Source organism: Bos mutus, chromosome 15 (assembly GCF_027580195.1).
Source record: "Bos mutus isolate GX-2022 chromosome 15, NWIPB_WYAK_1.1, whole genome shotgun sequence".
Lineage (NCBI taxonomy): Eukaryota > Metazoa > Chordata > Mammalia > Artiodactyla > Bovidae > Bos > Bos mutus.
Window position 1 is genome coordinate 61,909,110 of NC_091631.1, and position 22,558 is coordinate 61,931,667.

The window sequence follows — 22,558 nt, forward strand, 5'->3', positions numbered from 1 at the left end:
TTTTAGTTCCTCTTCACTTTCTGCCATAAGAGTGGTGTCATCTGGATATCTGAGGTTATTGATATTTCTCCCGGCAATTTGGATTCCAGTTTGTGCTTCATCCAATCTGGCATTTTGCATGATGTACTCTGTCTTTAAGTTAAATAAGCAGGGTGACAATATACAGCCTTGACATACTCCTTTCCCAATTTGGAACCAGTCCATTGTTCCATGTCCGGTTCTAACTGTTGCTTTTTGACCTGCATACAGATTTCTCAGGAGGCAGGTAAGGTGGTCTGGTATTCCCATCTCTTTAAAAATTTTCCAATTTGTTGTAATCCACACAGTAAAAGGTTTTATCATAGTCAATGAAGCAGAAGTAGATGTTTTTCTGGAATTATCTTGCTTTTTCTACAATCCAATGGATGCTGGCAATTTGATCTCTTGTTCCTCTGCCTTTTCTAAATCCAGCTGGAACATCTGGACTATAAAACTTACCATATCCTAAAACAGTACTTCCTAAGTAATCTTAAATTCTACATTCTAATCAAAACCTCTTCTCTTTCTATCCCTTTATTCTTATTAAATAATCTTCAAACTCATCGAGATTTCTAGTCTGTTAGTCTCTCTTGTTTCCCTACTCAGCTCAGGGTATAGCCTGCAAAGTTGATTACTCTTACTAGTACTTTAAATCTTCCTGGCCCCTTGTTCCTCTATGCTTACCATTTCAAAGTAGAACTTAACTCTAAGGATACTGAGGACTGCTGGAAGAAATCATATGATGATACTACAAATTTAGGATTATTATCCTAGGAAAGCATCCCTTAAAATGCTTGGCAAGTCTTATATATCCCTTTCTAGTCAACTTGTGGTCTCATTTTCATGGTACCCCTTTAAAAATTTTTATTGTTCTTTTAGGGTCAGTTACCATCCCTCCAATTCTTAGCAAATAAACATGTTTTTCAGTTCTCAATAGCAAATATAATTTCTCAAATTCCCCTCTGGTCAAAAACTTTCCTAATGATAATGTGTTCATCCTTTCTTCTACATGCTTCCAGTATTAAGCCGATTCTACACACTCATACTTTATGATTTCCCTTGCTATTTTAATTATCTTTTTGTCTCTCCTATAAGTACCTCCCATCTTAAGAAAGCAAATGAGCACGTTCTCTGGCAGTCCAGTGGTTAGGACTCCACACACTCACTGCCAAAGGCCCAGGTTTGGTCTCTGGTCAGAGAATTAAGGTCCTACAAGCCATGCAGTGTGGCCAAAAAAAAGAAAGAGAGCAAATGAATAAGAATAAAAACACCTCAAAATTCCAAACATGGGTGGGAGAGGGGGCCAAATATGTACCTCCCATCTCTGTAACAAATTTCTCTTCATTCTTCTCTTACTTCTAAACTTCTTGCAGAACAGTTCCGCATTATTATTACATGTCCTTAACTTCCAAACCTCCATTCAATCCTTGCCTTTTCACAATCTCACTTCCTCCATTCTATCCAAAGTTTACTAAGATTGATTAATTAAGTTCAAAGGCCTATTTTCAGCATTCATCTTATTTGACCTTTCTGCATCAGATACTACTGAGCACATCGCTTCTTCGTCCATGAAAATTTATTCTCTCTTGGCTTCCAAGATAGCCTTACTTCTAATTTCTATGATTCTATTACTTGCTGGTTATTCCTCATTTTTTTTTTCTGACTCAGCCTTTTTCTTCCCCTTCTTTCTTTTGGGGCCTGCTGTGTACGTTGTGGGATCTTTGTTCCCCAACCAGGAAATGAACCTGGGCCCTGGGCAGTGAGAGAGCTGAGTCCTAACCACTGGACCACTGGGGAATATCAAAGACTCAGACTTTTGAATGTTAGTATTCCTTACAATTCTATCCTTAGTCTTCTTCATCAAGAATGATGTATAAGATTAGAACCTCCTCTAGTCCAGTGACTAACTGTACTCTATTTGCTTAAGGTTCTACATCTCTTATTATTTTCAACATCTTTATTTTCCTATATATTAAAATGCCTACTTCCCCTGGAAATGCCATTAATATCTCAAAACTACACACAAAACTAAGCTCACCAGCTTCTTATTTTCCACAAAACCTGCCGTTCTCCTTAGTTAGAAGCTTCAATTATCTTGGAGTCCCCTCTCTCTTCATTTCCACATCTTACATCACTGGTGCAAAATTACTACAAAAATGTCCCTAAATCCAATCTCATGGTCCATACAACTTTAGTCCAAATTATCTCTTGTCTAAACTTTTATAATCTCCCCTAACTTGTATTCCTACTGCTAATACTGTTCTCCAAATTATCTTTCCAATAAACAGGATCATGTCCTCATCAAATATATCTTCATTCACTTTCCATTGTTTAAAAGATTAAAGTTGAAACTTCTTGGCCTGGCTTTTTATAATCTCGTACCAGTCTATATCTCAAGCTACTCAACTACATACAAACTTCACTCCAGCCACTCTTAATTTCCCATTCCAACAACATGCTATATCTTCAATATCCTTCCCCTCATTATCTGCTCTATCTTCTCTCTAGATTATCCTTTCTTTCTTTTCGACCTGGCTTAAATGTCACTCATTATCTGAGGCAGAATTAGCTACTCCTTCCAGTATCACTGTGTTTAAGTTTTAAAAAAAAAAAAACACAATATTTATTGTTTTGATATATCTGTCTCTCTTTCATACTTGCAATCCTGGTAGGCAAACAACAACAAAAATTTCTTGATGACCAAATATTTACTGAACAAAGAAATATATCTTTGGTTACTTACCTAAATCTATATGTACAAGTTCTGCTGACTGCTCATTTATCAAGATATTCTGTACATGTCTATCACCAAGTCCAAGTATGTAACCAACTAGAAAAAAAAAACAAAAAAACCCTGAAATCACTGATATCATCTATTTCTATAACACAATTAGCCATAATTTGAACTAATACTATTGACTATTAGGCTTTTGTGCCTACTAAAGGAAATTTTGTATATTTTGTACATTTCCTTTTGGCCATGCTCAGTTTAAGTCAAATCTTGCCAGCTATTCTAATTTATACTGCATTTTACAAATCCTAGATGACTTTTTAAATTTTTTTTTCCTTTACTAATACGTACATATATTCAAATATTTGTACTTCAAAATAAGTGCGGTTAAAATTGAGACCCATTATTTACCAAAGCAGTACATTATATATAATCAAATATTTATTAAGTATACTTTTAAATTGAGATGCCTATGGGGTAAATTCTTCATTCTTCAGTGAAACTTTCTTCTGCTTGATCAATTATATTTAACACAAATTAATCATTAATTCATTTAATCAGGTATATATCCAGGAAAAACCACATTTCTATTTTTAAGACAGATGATAGCATGCTTTGAAATGCTTTTAACCTAATGAAAAACACCATGAGATGTTACAGAAAAAATAGTGAACAGAGTGTCAGGATGCCTGGCTAGCTCTGTCATTAACCGGGCCTACTTTCCTGTTCATAAAACGAGTTGAATCAGATTCATGATTCTCAATGTAGAAAAAGAGGGTTTCATTATTACCCAGAAACTTTTCAAAACATACATGTCCTGCCTTCCTGGTATACTGTACCTAAGTGATGAAAAGAGTGTTCTTTTATTAAAAACAATAGATCACTGATATTCCTGTTAAGTTTCCTTACTCTAAGATATTGTTAACTGTTAACTAACTGTTAATTCCAAACTCTTACAAATTAAAAAGTCAAAATATATATTGTACACAGAATATTTAAATATATATCATTATTCCTATTCCTATTAAACAGAATCAATCATTGGGTGTTAATATCATTGTGTTATAAAGGTTGTATGCAAAAGACCAGTAACAATTAAAGGAAATAACTTAAATGGAATTACCATGAGTTTTATTTTCCAAAGAAAATCCCAGAAAATAATACATTGAGGGAAGAGAAAATAAGACATATTCATTATTAAGTAAAGAGGAAAAATAATCAGTGTTACTTCTCTTCCTGGAAAAAAAGAAATTCTTTCCTGCCAAAATAAGAAGAGCTATATTTAGAAGCTAAGAATCAGGATCAATAAGAAACACAATGATCTAATGATGGTGGCTTGGTAAAAACCATGATCACCATCATCATCTCCCTGTAACACAGAATGTAGGAAGTGCTGAATCTACTAAAATGTAGAACAAGATTACCAATAGAAGAAGTAGCCACACTCCGAGTATAAGCCAATCGTTTCTCAAACCACACTGCTGGATCCAAGAATTTTTCCATGCAGAAGTAACGGAAAACTGGTTGAAAATTTTGGCAAATCTCCATGAAAGTTTCATATTTCTCTTCAAAAGACTTTTTCTGCATATCCTTTAATAGATAAAATATAAAATTATTTTCTCAGTATTGTGTTCAACTAATATGTACTAGGAGTTTCAATAAGAAAATGGAACAGTAGGTATAAAGGTAATAAAAAGAAGAACTAGACATTATCTTTGCTTACAAGAAACTTGTCTGTCTGGAAAATTCCATAGACAGAGAAGACTGGCAGACTACAGTCCATGGGGTCACAAAGACTTGGACATTACTGAGTGACTAAGCACACACACACACGAAGCTACAAGTCTGGTCAGGGAAGCAATTAATAACAAAATATAATCCCTTTGGGGTTTTCATGTTAATTTTAGGGGAAAGAGGCACACCAACAGTGACTGTAATTTGTTTTAATTCAATTGTAATTTGAGTGATTCTGTAACCTATGTGGAAGTAAACACAATAATGCCAAAGATAGCTCCATATATTATTAGGTATATCACAGATCTAGGGGTGTGATAAGAAAAAGGAAGAATCAATCACGGGTTGATTGATTCTTGACTGTGGCAGCAGGGCAGCCAAACATCTCAGATCTGTCCTTCAACACTTCCTTCCTATATAATAACTTTCTGAAGCAAAGCTTATTTACATCAAAGGGCTCAATTCTCACCTATGGACTAATGACTTCCAAATCTGTATCTTTTAAAAAAAAATTATTTTATTTTTAATTTGAGGATAATTACTTAATATTGTGATGATTTCTGCCATACATCAACACGAATCAGCCATAGGTATACATATGTCCCCTCCTTTTAAAAAAATTTTTATTGGAGGATAATTGCTTTACAATATTGTGCTGGTTTCTGCCATACATCAACATGAATCAGTCACAGGTACACATACATCCCCTCCCTCTTGAACTTCCTTCTGTCTCACCCCATCCCATAGCTCTAATTTGGCAGGGAGCACTGGATTGAGCTCCCTGTGTCACACAGCAAATCCCCACTGGCTATCTATTTTTCTTGCTATTCTCTCAATTCATCCTACCCTCTTCTTCCCCTACTGTGTCCACAAGTCTTCTCTAAGCCTGTGACACCACTGCTGCCCTGCAATAATACCTACACAGACATTTCTCCAAAGAAGACATAGAGATGGCCAAGAAACACATGAAAAGATGCCTAACATTCCTCATTATTAAAGAAATGCAAATCACATCTGTGTCTTTGGATCAGGTATTTTTATTAAGCTCCAGCCTGATGTGCCTCTCCAACTTTCACTCAATATCTTCACTTGGATCACTTCCAAATCCAAACTAATTCGCCTTCTCAGATTTGGCAAACCTCAGCTACTTCCTTTATTCATCAACACGGTAAATAGCCTCTCCATCTAGAAACTGGGCACCACTGATACTGAACTGCCTGTTCTCCATTCCTACTATTATTACTCTCAGACTTAATCTCATGCTTCTAGTCAGCTTTCTCAAAATATAAGTGTTGTCAGAGTTAGTTTTCTAAAATGCCAATCTGATATTACTATACTTCTCAAGGGTTCTCTATTGCTTACAGGATAAAGTGCAAATTTCTTAACATTTCATGAAGCAACCCTCCACTTTTTGACTAATGACTACTGCTTCAGTCTCATCTATTCCTCCTCAAAAACTAAGCCTATGCCATCTTTACCTGCCTGTTCGTGCCTCCTTCCCTTTTGCTTCTTTGTTCCTCCTTCCTAGAAAACCAATTCATTTATAAAACTCACCTCAAACACCATCTCCTCTATGAAGTCTTTTTCTTTTTAATAAATAAATATTTGTCTATTATTTATTTGGCAGTTAGCTCTTAGTTGCAGTACATGGGATCTTTCATTGTAGCAAGAGGGCTTCTCTCTAGCTGTGGCACATGGGCTTAGTTGCCCATCAGCATGTGGGATTTAAGATCCCAGACCAGGGATCAAGCCACATCCCCTGCTTTGGACGACGGGTTCTTAACCACTGGACCACCAAGTGCTGAATCTGATTCTCTCCACTCTTTCCTGTCCCAGGTAGAATGGATCACTTCCTCCTCTGTCCCTTCACAAACCCTTCCCTCACAATCCCTATAGTGCTTTACCATACATTTTTTAAAATGTATAACAGAAAGCACAACAAAAGAAAAAGTAAATAGATTTTAGAGTTGGACAGACAAGGTTTAAATCTTTGTTCCATTATTTATTAGTTCACTGACCTGGGGGAAGCTAAATTCTCAGAACTTCTTTTCATCTTAAAATGGGATAAGTATGATAGTGATTACTCATATTTGTGAAGTCTTACCATAGAACCTGATAAACAGGAGACATTCAATAAATGTCACTGATTGGGTCAATGAATGTCAGACCAGATGGCCAGTGTGATGTGATGTGGCAAAAGTCTTAGAAGGTCTCTCTCTCTTTCATAACTTTTTCTCTTTTGGTTTTAGTTAGTATTTTGTTTGTTAAGAACTACCTTACCCCAAATTGGAAACAAACTGGCAAACACTGAATAAAGTTACATTTCTCATGGGACAAGGATTGACACAACGTAGTTTAAAAACTGTCCTTTTTCATTCACACAAACTTTCACTCTAGTGAGCATACTGTCTTATACAATTACCTGATGAAATTAAAATTTTTTACATTCCAAAATATTTGATAACTGTCAATTTTAATAAGCTACCAGATAATCTTGTAATAACATATATATTTGAATGTTACTCACCATCATTTTCTTTTGGCAGTGAATGGCACTGAAATCCTTTGGCCTGTATCTTTTATGAGCACCATTCTCATTGTTAACAAGAAATTCACCAATAGGGACAGTTCCTGTGCACCATTCAAGAACGCCACTTCGCTGAGAAAGGGGAACCACCTGAAGTTACAGATTAAATACCTTTTGTTTATGGACTGGCATTAAAGAGCATATGAAAATTATTTAATTATCAGAGTCAGTGTGAAGCATTTTTTCAAGTTGCACTACAAGTTGCATTACAGAATGTCCATAGGAAGAAAGCAACTGAAAATAAATGAGCTCAAACAGTAAGATTTTCTAGCCTGATGCTTAGACTTCTAAGAACGTGCTCTTCTCTCACTCTTCAGGATTCTCTAAGGGGTCAATACTGTTAATTGTACTCATCATTTGTGACTGACCAAGCCATACTTAGGTTACTCCATCTAGCAGAGGAATTAACTTTGCTTTCCTTATGACTTTGAAATCAAATTTAAAGAATTTCACTTTGGAAGACATCAAATGTAGTCTTAATTTGGGTATACTTTAATACATTTTTTTTACTTTAATAATTGAAAGTGTATGTATTCTTGCTTTGTAGTCTCGTTAGCTATTCAAGAGGAAATGTGTTCCTAAACATACTGTAAAATGAGTACCTTTACCAAAGATTAAAATGATTGAAAATTATGACATTATAAATATACATAAAAGTAGAAAATAATATAAACACTCTTTTACCTACTAAACTGCTTTACGAAATCTAAGATTTTTCATATTTGCTGGGAAAGAGACAAAACTCCCTTTTACTCCTCACTGACCCTGTGCCCCTCCATACCAACAAGATGACTGCTACCTTGCTTATCACGTTCACATATTTTGGTGTATTTCAAAGCTTTATATATATATATGGCTTCCCTGGTGGCTCAGCAGTGAACAATCTGCCTCCAATGCAGGAGGCACAGGAGCTGTGGGTTCAATCCCTGGCTAGGGAAGGCCCCCCTGGAGGAGGGCATGGCAACCCACTCCAGTATTCTTGCCTGGAGAATTCAATGGACAGAGGAGCCTGGAAGGTTGTAGTCTATAGCGGGGCACAGAGTCAGAAACAACTGAAGCAATTTAGCACAGCATAGCACGTATATATATATATATATATATATATGTAACTTTAAAGTTATGACCAACCTAGATAGCATATTGAAAAGCAGAGACGTTACTTTGCCAACAAAGGTCTGTCTAGTCAAGGCTATGGTTTTTCCAGTGGTCATGTATGGATGTGAGAGTTGGACTGTGAAGAAAGCTGAGTGCCAAAGAATTGATGCTTTTGAACTGTGGTGTTGGAGAAGACTCTTGAGAGTCCCTTGGACTGCAAGGAGATCCAACCAGTCCATTCTAAAGGAGATCAGCCCTGGGTGTTCTTTGGAAGGAATGATGCTAAAGCTGAAACTCCAATACTTTGGCCACCTCATGAGTTGACTCATTGGAAAAGACTCTCATGCTGGGAGGGATTGGGGGCAGGAGGAGAAGGGGACGACAGAGGATGAGATGGCTGGGTGGCATCACTGACTTGATGGACGTGAGTCTGAGTGAACTCTGGGAGTTGGTGATGGACAGGGAGGCCTGGCGTGCTGCGATTCATGGGGTCGCAAAGAGTCGGACACGACTGAGCGACTGAACTGAACTGAACTGAAGCTTTAAATAATTTATACCATATGTATGTTTTGCAATTGCTTTTTTGTCAATCAACACTATTTTATTAATACCTTTAACTATATTAGTACATTTAACTCTAAGTTATTCATTTTAACAACTCTGCATTGTATAAATATACCATAATCATCCAATTTATTGGATGACTGGAATACTGATTAACATTTACATTGTTTCCAGATTTCCCCAATGCTGCTATCCCCAATGCTATTAGTTTAATAATGAATACATTTCAGTTTTTCTAGGGTGTACATGTACCTGGAAGTTGAAGAGCTGGGTCATTCAGGATATGCATCTTCAACTTAGTTAACATATACTGGCAAATAACTATCCAAAGTAGTTGTACCAATTTATATACCCATTAGCAGAGTCTATTGTATAGCCTCCCAACATGTAGTATTTATCAAGACTTCCACATTTTGTCAATCCAAGAGGTGTGTAACAGTATCTTATTGTGGTTTTCATTTGTATTTTCCAGATTCCCAGGAAAGCTGAGTAAAACTTGACAGGCTCATTGGCTATTCAAATGTTTTCTTCTTGTGAACTGCCTGGTTGTATTCTTCACCCATTTTCTCACTGGCTCTCTTTTTATTACTGGTCTGTAATAGCTATATCCATATTCTGTACATAAATCCCTGTTGTTATTAATAACAATCCTTTTTGTTATCAACATTTTAAAATTTGTTTTCTCAGCCACCTGTCTTTATAGTATCTTTAATTCTATACATTTTTAATTTTAATATACTCAAGTGTTTTATTATTTTATGTTCTGTGTCTTAACATGGAGGAGATTTCATTAATTTATTAACTATGTTTTTTGGGAGTCTATTATGTCTTACACATGATGCTAGGGCATTGAGAATAGAGCGGCAATGAGGCAGATGAAGAACATGTCCTTATAAAGCTTCATTCTAGTGTGGGAACACATACACTAATAGACATTTAATGATGCCAGATAACAAGTATAATAGAACAAAACAGACATTTAAAAAAGTAACAGAGACTTTTCTATATGGTGAGAGAAGGCATCTCTGAAGAGGTGACACTGGAGAAAAGCCTGAAAGACTAATAACCTAAGGGAAAAGTTCATGCAGAGATCTGAAGAAAGAGTATTACAGGCAGAGGGAAGTGAAAAGCTCTGCAGTGAAACAAAATTGGCACTTAAGGTGCTTCAGTCCTAAGCCACCACTCCCCACCCCTTGCCTGCGCATGCCCCTACTGTCTTCTGCCCCCCTGCCCTTCCCCTGAAGTGGTCCCCTGCAGCTGTGATCCCACAGCAGGGTGCATGCCCCTCCCATGTGGGCTCCCGCTCAGTTTTTACAGTGTCTGGGCCTTGAACCCTTTCTGATTGTCCTCTCTGGATGAGTAGGCTCAGGGCCTGTCTCAAAGATACCAAAATGAGGCTAGTTCTGGATGAGCTAGCTGGTGGAGGAAAACACTGCTGCTCAGATCCTAAGACCCTAAGCCCCAAGATGTTCACAGGCCTAAGCCCTGGAGTCTGGCAGAACAGGAACCATGCCCTGAGGTTCCTAAGAGGAGCCTCTGCAAAAGATTTGTGTTTTAAAGCCTTTTTCATGGCTTCAGGCTTCCTTTTGCCTTGTGCCCACCCGCCCTGGTTAAAGGGGTGAGTGGAAGGGTTTGCCAAGGATCATGGACACAGAATAGGGCCCAGGTACCGTGGGTCTTAGGCTACTCATCATCTTTCTTATAGGAGCATAACCAGGAGCAAATGAGGCAGGGCAGAGAGGGCTGGCCCCTCCTTTCTTCCCATCCTCCCTCAGATGTTAAACTGTCTCCAGCAGTAGGAGGAGGTAAATGATTGTGAGTCCCATGCTGTGTATCCTTCCTGAGCCTGTGCTCACTCTCAGGGCCAAGAAGCTCCCAAAACAAGGCCCTCTCTTTAGGGGCAGGGCCATAATCTCGGGAGCAGTGCTAGATCACAGGCATTTTGGTAGGCAACAATTAAACAGGTTTTGGCTGCCTATTAATGTGGGAAGGTCTCCTAATTGGTACAAGAAAAAGGAGCTAGAAGAACCCTGGCTCAGAAGACTGCACTTGCTCCAGTAAGTCACAGTGACCCTGGGGGTGATGGCCTTGTATTGAGGGTCCACTGGGAGTTGTTGGCCAAGCCTCTCCCTTTTCTCTCCCCAGGCATCATTGGAGCCTGTTCCTGCCCTCAGCCTGGGTCTTCCCCAGTGATGTTAAAGATAAGTATGATTTCTCCATCTTCAGCTCTTTTCATTCTGCAAAAATGCACTTAACACTCTGTATTGTAATCATCTGTCTGTTTCCCATGGTAGACTATGAACTTCTTAAGAACTAAGACTATGTATTACTTCTATATCCCCAACACCTGGTAGAGTATCTAATACACCACTAGGCATGTAAATAAACAATTAGTGAACAAATGAATGAACAGATCTCATAGTCTTTCCAACTTATTTTCCTTCCTGCTTAAGTACCTCTAAATACCTTCCTCCCAGAAAATCCAGCTTTATCTTTGCCTTTGAGCTAGCTGTGACCCTAATGCTTGATCACATTAACATCCTTACCTCCTAATATATTCCATCAAAGATCCCTTTTCTAAAATTACTGTCTATTACTATCTAGTTATGAGGGGAAAAAAAAAAAAAATCAAACCCTTCTTTTGTTAAGAGACTGATGGAGAAAGGAGTAGGCTGGCTTCTTTCTATCTCATTTCAGAGATGTTGGGTGACGTAAAAACATTGAACTCAAGTTTCAAAAGGCAAAAGGCAATGTTTTTCATAAGGCATAATGAAGAATTAAGTACAAAGCTTCTTTCAGCATTTAAATATTATTTGTAAGACACTGATTTTAAAAAATGAATCCTCTCATATCTAAGATTTCAGGCTAGTTGTTCAACATACTTTCTAAAAAATGTAGTTTTGGTAGAGATAAACTAGCCCAGTCACACGAATCCTGGTTATCACAGGGCCATGTCTCAGTGCCAGCAAATACAATATGAACTTTGTCTTCCTGCATCTCCATGTGATTCTCTCTGATATCTTGTGTTCCTCAATATACAAGTCTTTCCTTTGAGGCTGCACTTTGACATTTGGGTTGTTGTCTTTGTTGTTGTTCGGTCACTAAGTTGTGTCTGATTCTTTTGCCATCCTGTGGACCAGAGCCTGCCAGCCTCCTCTGTCCATGGGACTTCCCAGGCAAGAATACTGGAGTGGGTTGCCATTTCTTTCTCTAGGGGATCTTCCTGACTCAAGAATCAAACCCACATCTGCACTGGCAGGCAGATTCTTTACCACTGAGCCACAGCTGCGTACCAAGAGTTAATTCCAGGCAGTCAATGACCCGGCTTGTTGTTACAATGGTCACAAGAAGCCTGAATGACAGATTGGGAATGACTCCAAAGAAGATTAGGCAGACTACTTCACTACATACAATACAGTACTTCCAGGAACCTTTAACTGAAATCAAGAACAACTAGCAACAAAGCTACAACACAGCTTTCACATTTTTGGAGTAATCTCAAAATAATATAGATCTATTGGCCCAATAATACAATTCTAAACAATAAAGTCAAACCCAAACTCTCATATTTAGGGGTCATTTAAAATTTTTATTATTATTATTTTTTAGTTTACTTAGCTGTGCCAGGTCTTAGTTGCAGCACATGGGGTCTTTGATCTTCATTATGGCAGGTAGGATCTTTAGTTGCAACATGTTAAAACTCTTAGCTGTGACATGTGGACACTTTCTTAGTTGCGGTTTGTGGGATCCAGTTCCCTGAGAGAGCTTAAACCCGTGCCCCCTGCCTTGGGAGCACACAGTCTTCCAAGAGGACATTTTTTAATATTCAAATATATAACATTAAATAATTCCACTATTTGATTGGTAAAAGAGTTCTCTGTGAAAATCAGATATTTAAAAAGTTACCAGATAGAGATGGAGTTTAGTTGTTTTTGCCTTCTAAATATTTTAGGTCAAGGTCTTCTCTCATGCTTTATAGCAATGAACTCTGGAAGCCAAACTGTGTTATTTGCTTGGAAGCCTGAGCTGCTTTCTGAGAAAACCAGGTGATCATATAGCCCAAGGGCTTCCCTGGTGGCTCAGTGGTAAAGAATCCACCTGCAATGCAGGAGATGTAGGTTTGATCCCTGGGTCAGAAAGATCCTCTGGAGGACGGCATGACACCCCACTTCAGTATTCTTGCCAGGAAAACCCCATGGACAGAGGAGCCTAGCGGGCTATGGTCCATGGGTTGCAAAGAGTCAGACACGACTGAAGTGACTGAGCACTCACAGCCCAAATCTGCTACAATATCAGATCCCAGCTCTCTACTCATCGCTTTTGCCATCTAAAAGTCTAGCACTTAGAGCACAAAACTTCCCTTTCACTCATGTTACTGAATATCTGCCCTCTAAAAACGTCTGAGCAGTCAGAGGAGACAGTTAACAACTAATCAACTTTGTCCTACAATGAAGCTAAATCAATAGATAGCAAATTAACTAGACTGTTGGGTCTCAAAGTGTGTTTCCTAAACTGCAGATGCATCAGCATCACTTGGTACCTGGTAGAAATGCATATTCTCAGGCTCCATCCTAGAATCAGAAATTTTAGGGGCTCAGCAATCTGCATTTTAACAGACCCTTCCAGGGACTAGAATGCCTGTTAAATTTGAGTAGCACTGATCTAAACCACATCAAAGATCAGATTTCAAAGATCTTTAATTTTAACTTTTGCTCTTAGCATTCCATGAGAACTCGCTTTTTGCTAACTGGTACTAGAAAGTATCAAGTTAACAATAAAGTTTCATGTGACAAATTTCTCACAAATTTGCAAGTAAGAAAAAAGTGTGCTTTTTAAAAATGATTTCCCACTCTTCAACTTCATCCAAATAATAAGTGAGTTTTATATTTCTATTTCTGTAGGAAGTTAAAAAGCTCTAAAAAAAAACCCTCAGTTTTCAGTTACAACCTCAGTTTTCAGTTACAATAGCCTAACTCAATCAGAATTTTGGTGGGTAGATCTAATTTCTTTTTCCCTGCTCCCCTATTTGGTGTTTTTATTTTTTTGGTGTTTTTAATTTAACAATAATTTTTATAATTAAAAAAATGTTCATTGAGGGCAATTCAAAATATATTTAAAAAACAGGTACTACCCATAATCCCATCATACCCAGAGTTAATAGCATTTAAGGAACTTTATGTCAAAGCTATATACTAATTTCTAACACATGTATATATAAACATCTGTCAAGGCTACTTTGGTTTCATATGACTGGACAATGTCCACTTTCACGTATTGCTTTTATCAAAGACATTTTAGTCATTCTCACCAATATATTTTTCAAGATAAACTTTTATATCATGGTTCCACATTACAAAATTTTTACTGGAATTTCATTGTCTATGCTAATTTGAAATCAGCTGACATTTTTAAGTGTCTTCCCATTTATGATGTGGTACTTTTTTTTTCCTTTTTTCTTTCTTGTTACATTTGTATAATTTTTTTTCATATAGCCTTGCATCTTTCTTATTATCATTAATCCTAAGCAGCTTATTCACATTATAAACATTATTGTATTTTTAATTATATTTTTAAACTAATTTTAGTTGATGGTTGGGACACCTCGAGTTTAAGTAGGGTTAACTTGCTGGAAAAAATAAACAGTTGTTGTTTATATACCATTTTGCAGGTTTAGGAAACAGATATGGGGCTATCCTAAGTGTCTCTGAAAGACTGCTTTTCTACTAATAGACAGTAATTACCGTAATTTGTTTATATCTTCACAGAAATAGAAACAACGAATAAATAAATAAGCCTTGTTACAGCAGTGACAGAAAATAAAGGGCAAATAGGACATATAGGAATGAAACCAGAAAGGAACACCTATAGAAAACTGCTCAAAATTCTCCAAGCCAGGCTTCAGCAATATGTGAACCGTGAACTTCCTGATGTTCAAGCTGGTTTTAGAAAAGGCAGAGGAACCAGAGATCAAATTGCCAACATCTGCTGGATCATGGAAAAAGCAAGAGAGTTCCAGAAAAACATCTATTTCTGCTTTATTGACTATGCCAAAGCCTTTGACTGTGTGGATCACAATAAACTGTGGAAAATTCTTCAAGAGATGGGAATACCAGACCACCTGATCTGTCTCTTGAGAAATCTGTATGCAGGTCAGGAAGCAACAGTTCGAACTGGACATGGAACAACAGACTCATTCCAAATAGGAAAAGGAGTTCGTCAAGGCTGTATATTGTCACCCTGTTTATTTAACTTATATGCAGAGTACATCATGAGAAACGCTGGACTGGAAGAAACACAAGCTGGAATCAAGATTGCCAGGAGAAATATCAATAACCTTAGATATGCAGATGACACCACCCTTATGGCAGAAAGTGACGAGGAACTCAAAAGCCTCTTGATGAAAGTGAAAGTGGAGAGTGAAAAAGTTGGCTTAAAGCTCAACATTCAGAAAACGAAGATCATGGCATCTGGTCTCACCACTTCATGGGAAATAGACGGGGAAACAGTGGAAACAGTGTCAGACTTTATTTTTCTGGGCTCCAAAATCACTACAGATGGTGACTGCAGCCATGAAATTAAAAAGACGCTTACTCCTTGGAAGGAAAGTTATGACCAACCTAGATAGCATATTCAAAAGCAGAGACATTACTTTGCCAACAACGGTTCATCTAGTCAAGGCTATGGTTTTTCCTATGGTCATGTATGGATGTGAGTTGGACTGTGAAGAAAGCTGAGCACTGAAGAATTGATGCTTTTGAACTGTGGTGTTGGAGAAGACTCTTGAGAGTCCCTTGGACTGCAAAGAGATCCAACCAGTCCATTCTGAAGGAGATCAGCCCTGGGTGTTCTTTGGAAGGAATGATGCTAAAGCTGAAACTCCAGTACTTGGGCCACCTCATGCGAAGAGTTGACTTATTGGAAAAGACTCTGATGCTGGGAGGGATTGGGGCAGGAGAAGAAGGGGACGACAGAGGATGAGATGGCTGGATGGCATCACTGACTCGATGGACGTGAGTCTGAGTGAACTCCGGGAGTTGGTGATGGACAGGGAGGCCTGGCGTGCTGCGATTCATGGGGTCGCAAAGAGTCCGACACGACTGAGAGACTTATCTAATCTGATCTGATCTGATAGAAAACACATCCTTCAAAATGGAGGTTTATTGCAATTTTTAAAAATGCAAATGTGCTAGATGAGCATTCATGTAAGAGTCAAAGATGATTAAATTAATAGAATAATGTGACTTAAGAATTATCTTCTCAGGCAAAATACTGGAGGAAATGCATTTGGGACATCCCTCTATTAAGGGTAATCTGACAATATCTACCAAATTATAGGTGCATTTACTGTTACCCATCAGTCCAACTTTAGGAAATCTATCCCACAGATTCACCAGTACATATATGAAATATGTTCAATATTATTTATTGCAGCACAGCACTGCTTGCTACAGTAAAGGACTATAAATGACCCAAATGCCTATTTTATATGATAAGGACTTTTATAACTCTGTACTAATGCAGAAAGCAGTTGTTAAAAAAGCAAAAAATTTCTATAATATATTGCTGAGTTAAAAAAATATTGTTGTCTCTAGGAAAGGGGGGAAAACAAGGAATTATATTCATATATTCTATTTGTATAACACTGGAAACAAATGAAAATGGTACTTATAAGAATAAGAGATGGTGGGGCATGAGGTTTACAGCGAAAGGGAAAAAGGTGAGAGAAGGCTTCCCTTTTTATACCTTTTTCTATTATTGGATTTTTGAACCATGCAAATGTATTACCTAGTCAAAAACTAGCATATTTAGAATTTTAAAACTCTATATTATATAATATATTTTTCACTGAATCAGTATTTTGTTTTTAACATCATTTCTCTTCTAAAGAGCACTTTTATATCAGAAATAGGCTAAATGGTCAAACATAAAGGGAAAATACTTTAGCTGATTATAAGAACAAGATTTCTTGAAACAAAAAAATGCTGCAATTAACATTAATGTATACTTTTACAAAAGAAAAATACTGTTTAAATCAGAGCTTTAGCAATATATGGCCTCTGTACCAAACCCAGTCCCAAACTATTTTTGTATAGCCTGTGAGCTAAGAATGGTCTTTCAGGTTTAAAGGGCTATCAAGGAAAAAAATAAATAAAGAATATGCAACAGAGACCTATGTATGTGGCCCACAAAGTCTAAAATATTATCCTTCAGGAAAGTATTTGCTGACCCCTACCTCAATAATGGCGTCTTTTATATGTCCTTTATGAAGCAGCAGAAATAAAAGTTACCTTATAAGTACAAATAGTCAATTTCCTCTTCCTGGTTTCAGTATTTCTCTGCAGTAATGTATTACACATCTGGAAAACCTGCTGCATGACGGCATCTTGTCTCAGGTCATCACGGCCCTTCAAAATAATCAAAACACAAATAACTAAGCACAGTTCATTTTCTTTACTATAAAATCACACAAAATCATCTGAGGACAACCAAAGGGCACTTGGAAATCAGTCTGAGGATCTGTGCTCCCCTTTAGTCTCTTAAGTAATTAAGACACACAAACACACAAACACAAACACACGAACAAAAGAAAAGTATTAGAATAAAGTACATCACTGTAGACCAATTTAGAAAAAAGAAGTACCCTTCCCCACTCCCCGTCACAGCTGCTTTTGTGACTAAAATAACTGGAATGCCTACACTTACGGGCACACTGCAAAGCACCAAGGTGGAGGAGCACTTTTGTCTCTCTGCCACTTCCCAGCAAGGCCCAAAGCGTAAAAGCAGAGTAAGGGAGGAGTGCTATCCTTTTCGGATATGTTTAAAATAGCACTTAGCACAATGTCAGATCCAGGACATTGAAGCACGGGCCTTCAACTTGAACTATTCAAGAAAGTAAGCAACACTCAAAAATTTTTTTCATAACAAGTAGGCTGATGGTTAAACCTCACCATGTCTATACATGTAAAAAGTATTCTTTCACTTCAACCAACTGTTAAAATAAGGCTGGTCTTAAAGACACACACACAAAACCATGAGGAAAAGCATTCTGCTTCTAGAAAACAATTTATTTCTACTTTGTTTTCCTCACCTGTAATTATTGAGAACAAAACCAAAGAGCCAAAATAAGAAGAAAATATCTGTTAGTTTTTCTTTGATGTTTTCCATTAATCCACTAGGAACCACACCACAAAAGCAAAGTCTCACCTTGACAAGCTGTCTCCTTTCCTTTCCATCAGAGCCCACACAATCTATTATTTTTGGTAAATTTAAACCTCCTGCTAAACGAAATTGTTCTTTAAATGACTTTATAGTCACCAGATTTCCATATTCTCCTGTGGGGTCCACCTAATAAAGTATATGACAATACCTTAGTACTCAATTTGCATTTAAAGAAAAATTAATTTTAAATGACAATTTTAATACTGAGCAAAGGAATGAATGACAATGTGCTGTTGGTTAAGAACAGAAATGGTAACTTTATAAATGAAAGAAAGGAGATTTGACATTGGAAAGGCTTCAAAAAGCAATATAGATAACACAATTTACCTCCTTAAATATCTCCTAATAAAAGAAGTTCAATTAGTGTTGCTGAAAAAACTATTCAATAACCCTGGTTCAGGTGTTACCATTGATCTGTAAATGTTAAGTCATCAGTATAAATTAAGTCATCTCTTCACAAAAACAATAAGGCAAATTTTAGAAAAGTACAGAGAGGAGTTTTCTAGGTTTTAATTGCTAAATCTGGCAGTTTCACAAGATATTTAAATAAGTAACTTTGCTGATAGGTTAATCCACACGATGAAGCTACATTTCACATCAAATAACCATTCATATTAAACACTAAAAGGCAAACTCAAAGGAGAGATTTTACAATGTAGTTAAAATGATGATTTTCTAAACTGTAATCTTTATTTATTATGGGTTTCCCTGGTGGCTTGGTGGTAAAGAATCCACCTGCCAATGCAGGAGATGTGGGTTAGATCCGAGGTCGGGAAGATCCCCTAGAGAAGGAAATGGCAACCCACTCCAATATTCTTGCCTGGAAAATTTCAAGGACAGAGGAACCTGGAGTGCTGCAGTCCATGGGGTCACAAAAGAGATGGACATGACTTAGTGACCAAACAACAACCTTTATTATTATATTTATCCCTGCCCACATTGTACTCCCAGCAATAAAAAACCATTAGGACACAGCTGAAAGTGTCATGTATATTACAGTCAATACTGTAATACATATTATATTATTTAATATTGTAATACATCACAGTCAATATTCTAACGCACACAGAATCTTAAAAATCAATATAAAACAATTAGGGACTTTCTTGCTCAGTTAAAAACATTGACATAAGCACACAAAATATTTTCTTTTGGTCAGTAAAAGTATCAATAACAGTCTACGGACTTCTTCATAAGAAAGATGACATTTGTAAAACTGGAGGCAATAGAAAAGAAAGCAGGACAGATCTTTAAGTATTTTAAGTCTTGGGCAAAGGGAATCCAATAAAGAAAAAACTATTGGTTGAAACAAATGAAACTGCCAATAATTAACCATTTTTGACCTACAGTAAAAGGCTATTTCAAACGGTTTAACTTGCTAAAAAGTAATTTAATTAAAAAATTAAAACAAAAACAAACAAAAAAAATCAAAACAATTAATAGTAAATTACCTTAATTTCCATAGTAGGGACAACAACATCTTCTAAATTTTTAAGTTTGATAATGGGCTGGTCTGCTGGAATATTTATGCCTTCTGTATTTAAAATAAAGAAGTTTCAGTGACAACCACAAATTGAGCAACAGTACTGAAGGTAAAGGAGGAGAATTCAGCAGATACCATAAACCCAAACTATGGCTAATCTGTGGTTCTGATTTAGAAATGAAGACCAAAGACCTGGGACACAGTGCCGCTCAGGGTCAGGGCAGAGCAATGAGTAATGTGGCTTACAAATGAATTTGCAGGTTACCTGGCACTGGTAATTAGACCAGACTCCACCTGAGGTGCCAAGTTGGACGACTTAAGATAATTATATAATAGTATGAATAGCACACAGATAATGGTATACACATTACTACTAAATGCGACTAAACAACATGACAGTATTCTGTTTGCTTAGAGGAACACTATGAGAAGCCTCATTTTTATTTTAAAATAGTAAGAATTTAAATATGAAGATATGATCCTGAACAGAATAAAAGAACATAATTATTAAAGTATGGGGAGACAGATACACACAACCAAATATAGCAGCTTGTAATTATTTAAAGAGACATAGCAAGAAGAGTGAAGGAGAAAATGATAAGATCTTTTCATTTTTAAGTCCTAGAGTGCAGTTATCTATTATCAGTTCCACAAGATATTAAGTGAAAAAGTAACTGGCGGGGTATTGAAGCTTTTTAGATAAAAATTAAGTTTTGAATCATGTGTGAGTTGTAATCATCAAAACCTTTGTATCTATAATTAATGTATGTGAGTTGAGCAGATTTACATTCTGTTTTGTAATTAAAATATCCCTACAGAGAATAAGTGTGATTCCCTGGTGGCTCAGTAGTAAAGAATCCGCCTGCAATGGAGGAGACACAGATTCAGTCCCTGGGTTGCGAAGATTTCCTGGAGAAGGAAATGGCAACTACTCTAGTATTCTTGCCTGGGAAAATGGGAAATCTCATGGACAGAAGAGCCTGGCAGACTATAGGCCATGGGGTCACAAAAGAGTCAGACATGACTTAGCACCTAAAAACAACAACAGAGATTAACACAGCAAGAATGCAACATTCATTCTTTCAAACTGCATACTTCTCTGAGTCCTCCACTGAGTGGCATCTAAATTTGCTAGTATAATATAAGCATCACAAAGTGCTTCAACACTTCTGACCATCTGAGGTCTCCTACTTCGGATAGTACGTATTATTTTGTTAGCAGCCTCGGTTCGATCCTATTAATAAAATACAAACAAAAAATATTACAAAAGCAAACATGTGACATTAAAACTTTTTACAGTTATAAAAACAAAAAATGGAATCTATGCACTTATCTAGACAATGGAAGGACTATAATCCCTCAGAGACAAAGCAGTCACTATATTATGAATGAAACATATCAAAGGTATAATAATCTCAAGAGTAAATGACTTGGGTACATTGTAAAATCTATTTTTTTCTTAGCTCATTACTTGAGGAAAAACAGTAAAATACCTTTGGTATCTCTTATGCTTTGAGAAATATTCAGGAATTTTGAACCAATTTTAGGTAGCATCATAATAACAAAGGATTTACAAATTGAATATTGTCAACAATACATATTCTTTGAATTCCTGGGACTTAAGAAAGGAATATTTTGGGGAAAAAATGAATATTGCAACTCAAAAAGTTCATTTCAAATACCTCATCAAGCTGAGAGCTTTGTTTTGGTGCATTTTTAGTAATTCTACTCCTTCTGGCTGCCTCTGGTTTGGTCAAAAATTCATCCTTGTTTGCATTTGCTAAAGCCAATATAATAAACAAAGTGTGATGAGGATGATCCATTGAAATTCTAGAGATGAGCTGTCAGAAAATTAAGAACTGTTAATTTTATGGAAAGAAAAAAATTAAAAATCCATAACCTTTTAACTTTTACTTAACATTAAGATACATTTTACTGTGCTAGATGCAGCAGTGGGTGGACTGTGTGTGGGGGGCGGGAGTGGTGGTGCGGGAATGTATGGGAGAGAGAAGTATATGCGGAAAAAGAAAGAGAAAGTGAGTAACAAGTGGAGTATGAAAGGAGACAAAAGAGAATATTCTTGCCCTTATATAACATACTAAATATGACCAACTAAACTTTTTTGAATTAACACCCAAAAAAGATGTCCTTTTCATAATCAGATCAGATCAGATCAGTCACTCAGTCATGTCCGACCCTTTGCGACCCCATGAATCGCAGCACGCCAGGCCTTCCTGTCCATCACCAACTCTCGGAGTTCACTCAGACTCACGTCCATCGAGTCAGTGATGCCATCCAGCCATCTCATCCTCTGTCGTCCCCTTCTCCTCTTGCCCCCAATCCCTCCCAGCATCAAAGTCTTTTCCAATGAGTCAACTCTTGGCATGAGGTGGCCAAAGTACTGGAGTTTCAGCTTTAGCATCATTTCTTCCAAAGAAATCCCAGGGCTGATCTCCTTCAGAATGGACTGGTTGGATCTCCTTGCAGTCCAAGGGACTCTCATAGGGGACTGGAATGCAAAAGTAGGAAGTCAAGAAACACCTGGAGTAACAGGCAAATTTTGCCTTGGAATACAGAATGAAGCAGGGCAAAGGCTAATAGAGTTTTGCCAAGAGAACGCACTGGTCATAACAAACACCCTACACTCTACACATGGACATCACCAGGTGGTCAACACCGAAATCAGACTGATGATATTCTTTGCAGCCAAAGATGGAGACGCTCTATACAGTCAGCATAGACTGACTATATATAGACCAGGAGCTGACTGTGGCTCAGATCACGAACTCCTTATTGCCAAATTTAGACTTAAATTGAAGAAAGTAGGGAAAACCACTAGACCATTCAGGTATGACCTAAATCAAATCCCTTATGATTATTCAGTGGAAGTGAGAAATAGATTTAAGGGACTAGATCTGATAGAGTGCCTAATAAACTATGGACGGAGGTTCGTGAGATTGTAAAGGAGACAGGGATCAAGACCATCCCCATGAAAAATAAATGCAAAAAAAGCAAAATGGCTGTCTGAGGAGACCTTACAAATAGCTCTGAAAAGAAGAGAAGCGAAAAGCAAAGGAGAAAAGGCAAGATATACTCATTTGAATGCAGAGTTCCAAAGAATAGCAAG

The 22,558-nt window shown here is 37.1% G+C and overlaps 1 protein-coding gene across 6 annotated transcripts in view; it reads right to left on the minus strand.

Annotated features, from left to right (window-relative positions):
* The window catches only part of ATM (ATM serine/threonine kinase), a 149,539-nt gene that overhangs the window by 14,728 nt on the left and 112,253 nt on the right, over positions 1-22,558 (minus strand). For all 6 annotated transcript variants that reach the window (XM_070384262.1, XM_070384263.1, XM_070384265.1 and 3 more), the window contains 8 exons: positions 21,114-21,272; positions 20,527-20,665; positions 19,400-19,482; positions 17,934-18,074; positions 17,018-17,134; positions 7,011-7,160; positions 4,174-4,339; positions 2,762-2,848 (listed from right to left, as the gene is read on the minus strand). In XM_070384262.1, the coding sequence (XP_070240363.1) occupies positions 2,762-2,848; positions 4,174-4,339; positions 7,011-7,160; positions 17,018-17,134; positions 17,934-18,074; positions 19,400-19,482; positions 20,527-20,665; positions 21,114-21,272 (1,042 nt within the window). The remainder of the gene's footprint in view (positions 1-2,761; positions 2,849-4,173; positions 4,340-7,010; positions 7,161-17,017; positions 17,135-17,933; positions 18,075-19,399; positions 19,483-20,526; positions 20,666-21,113; positions 21,273-22,558) is intronic.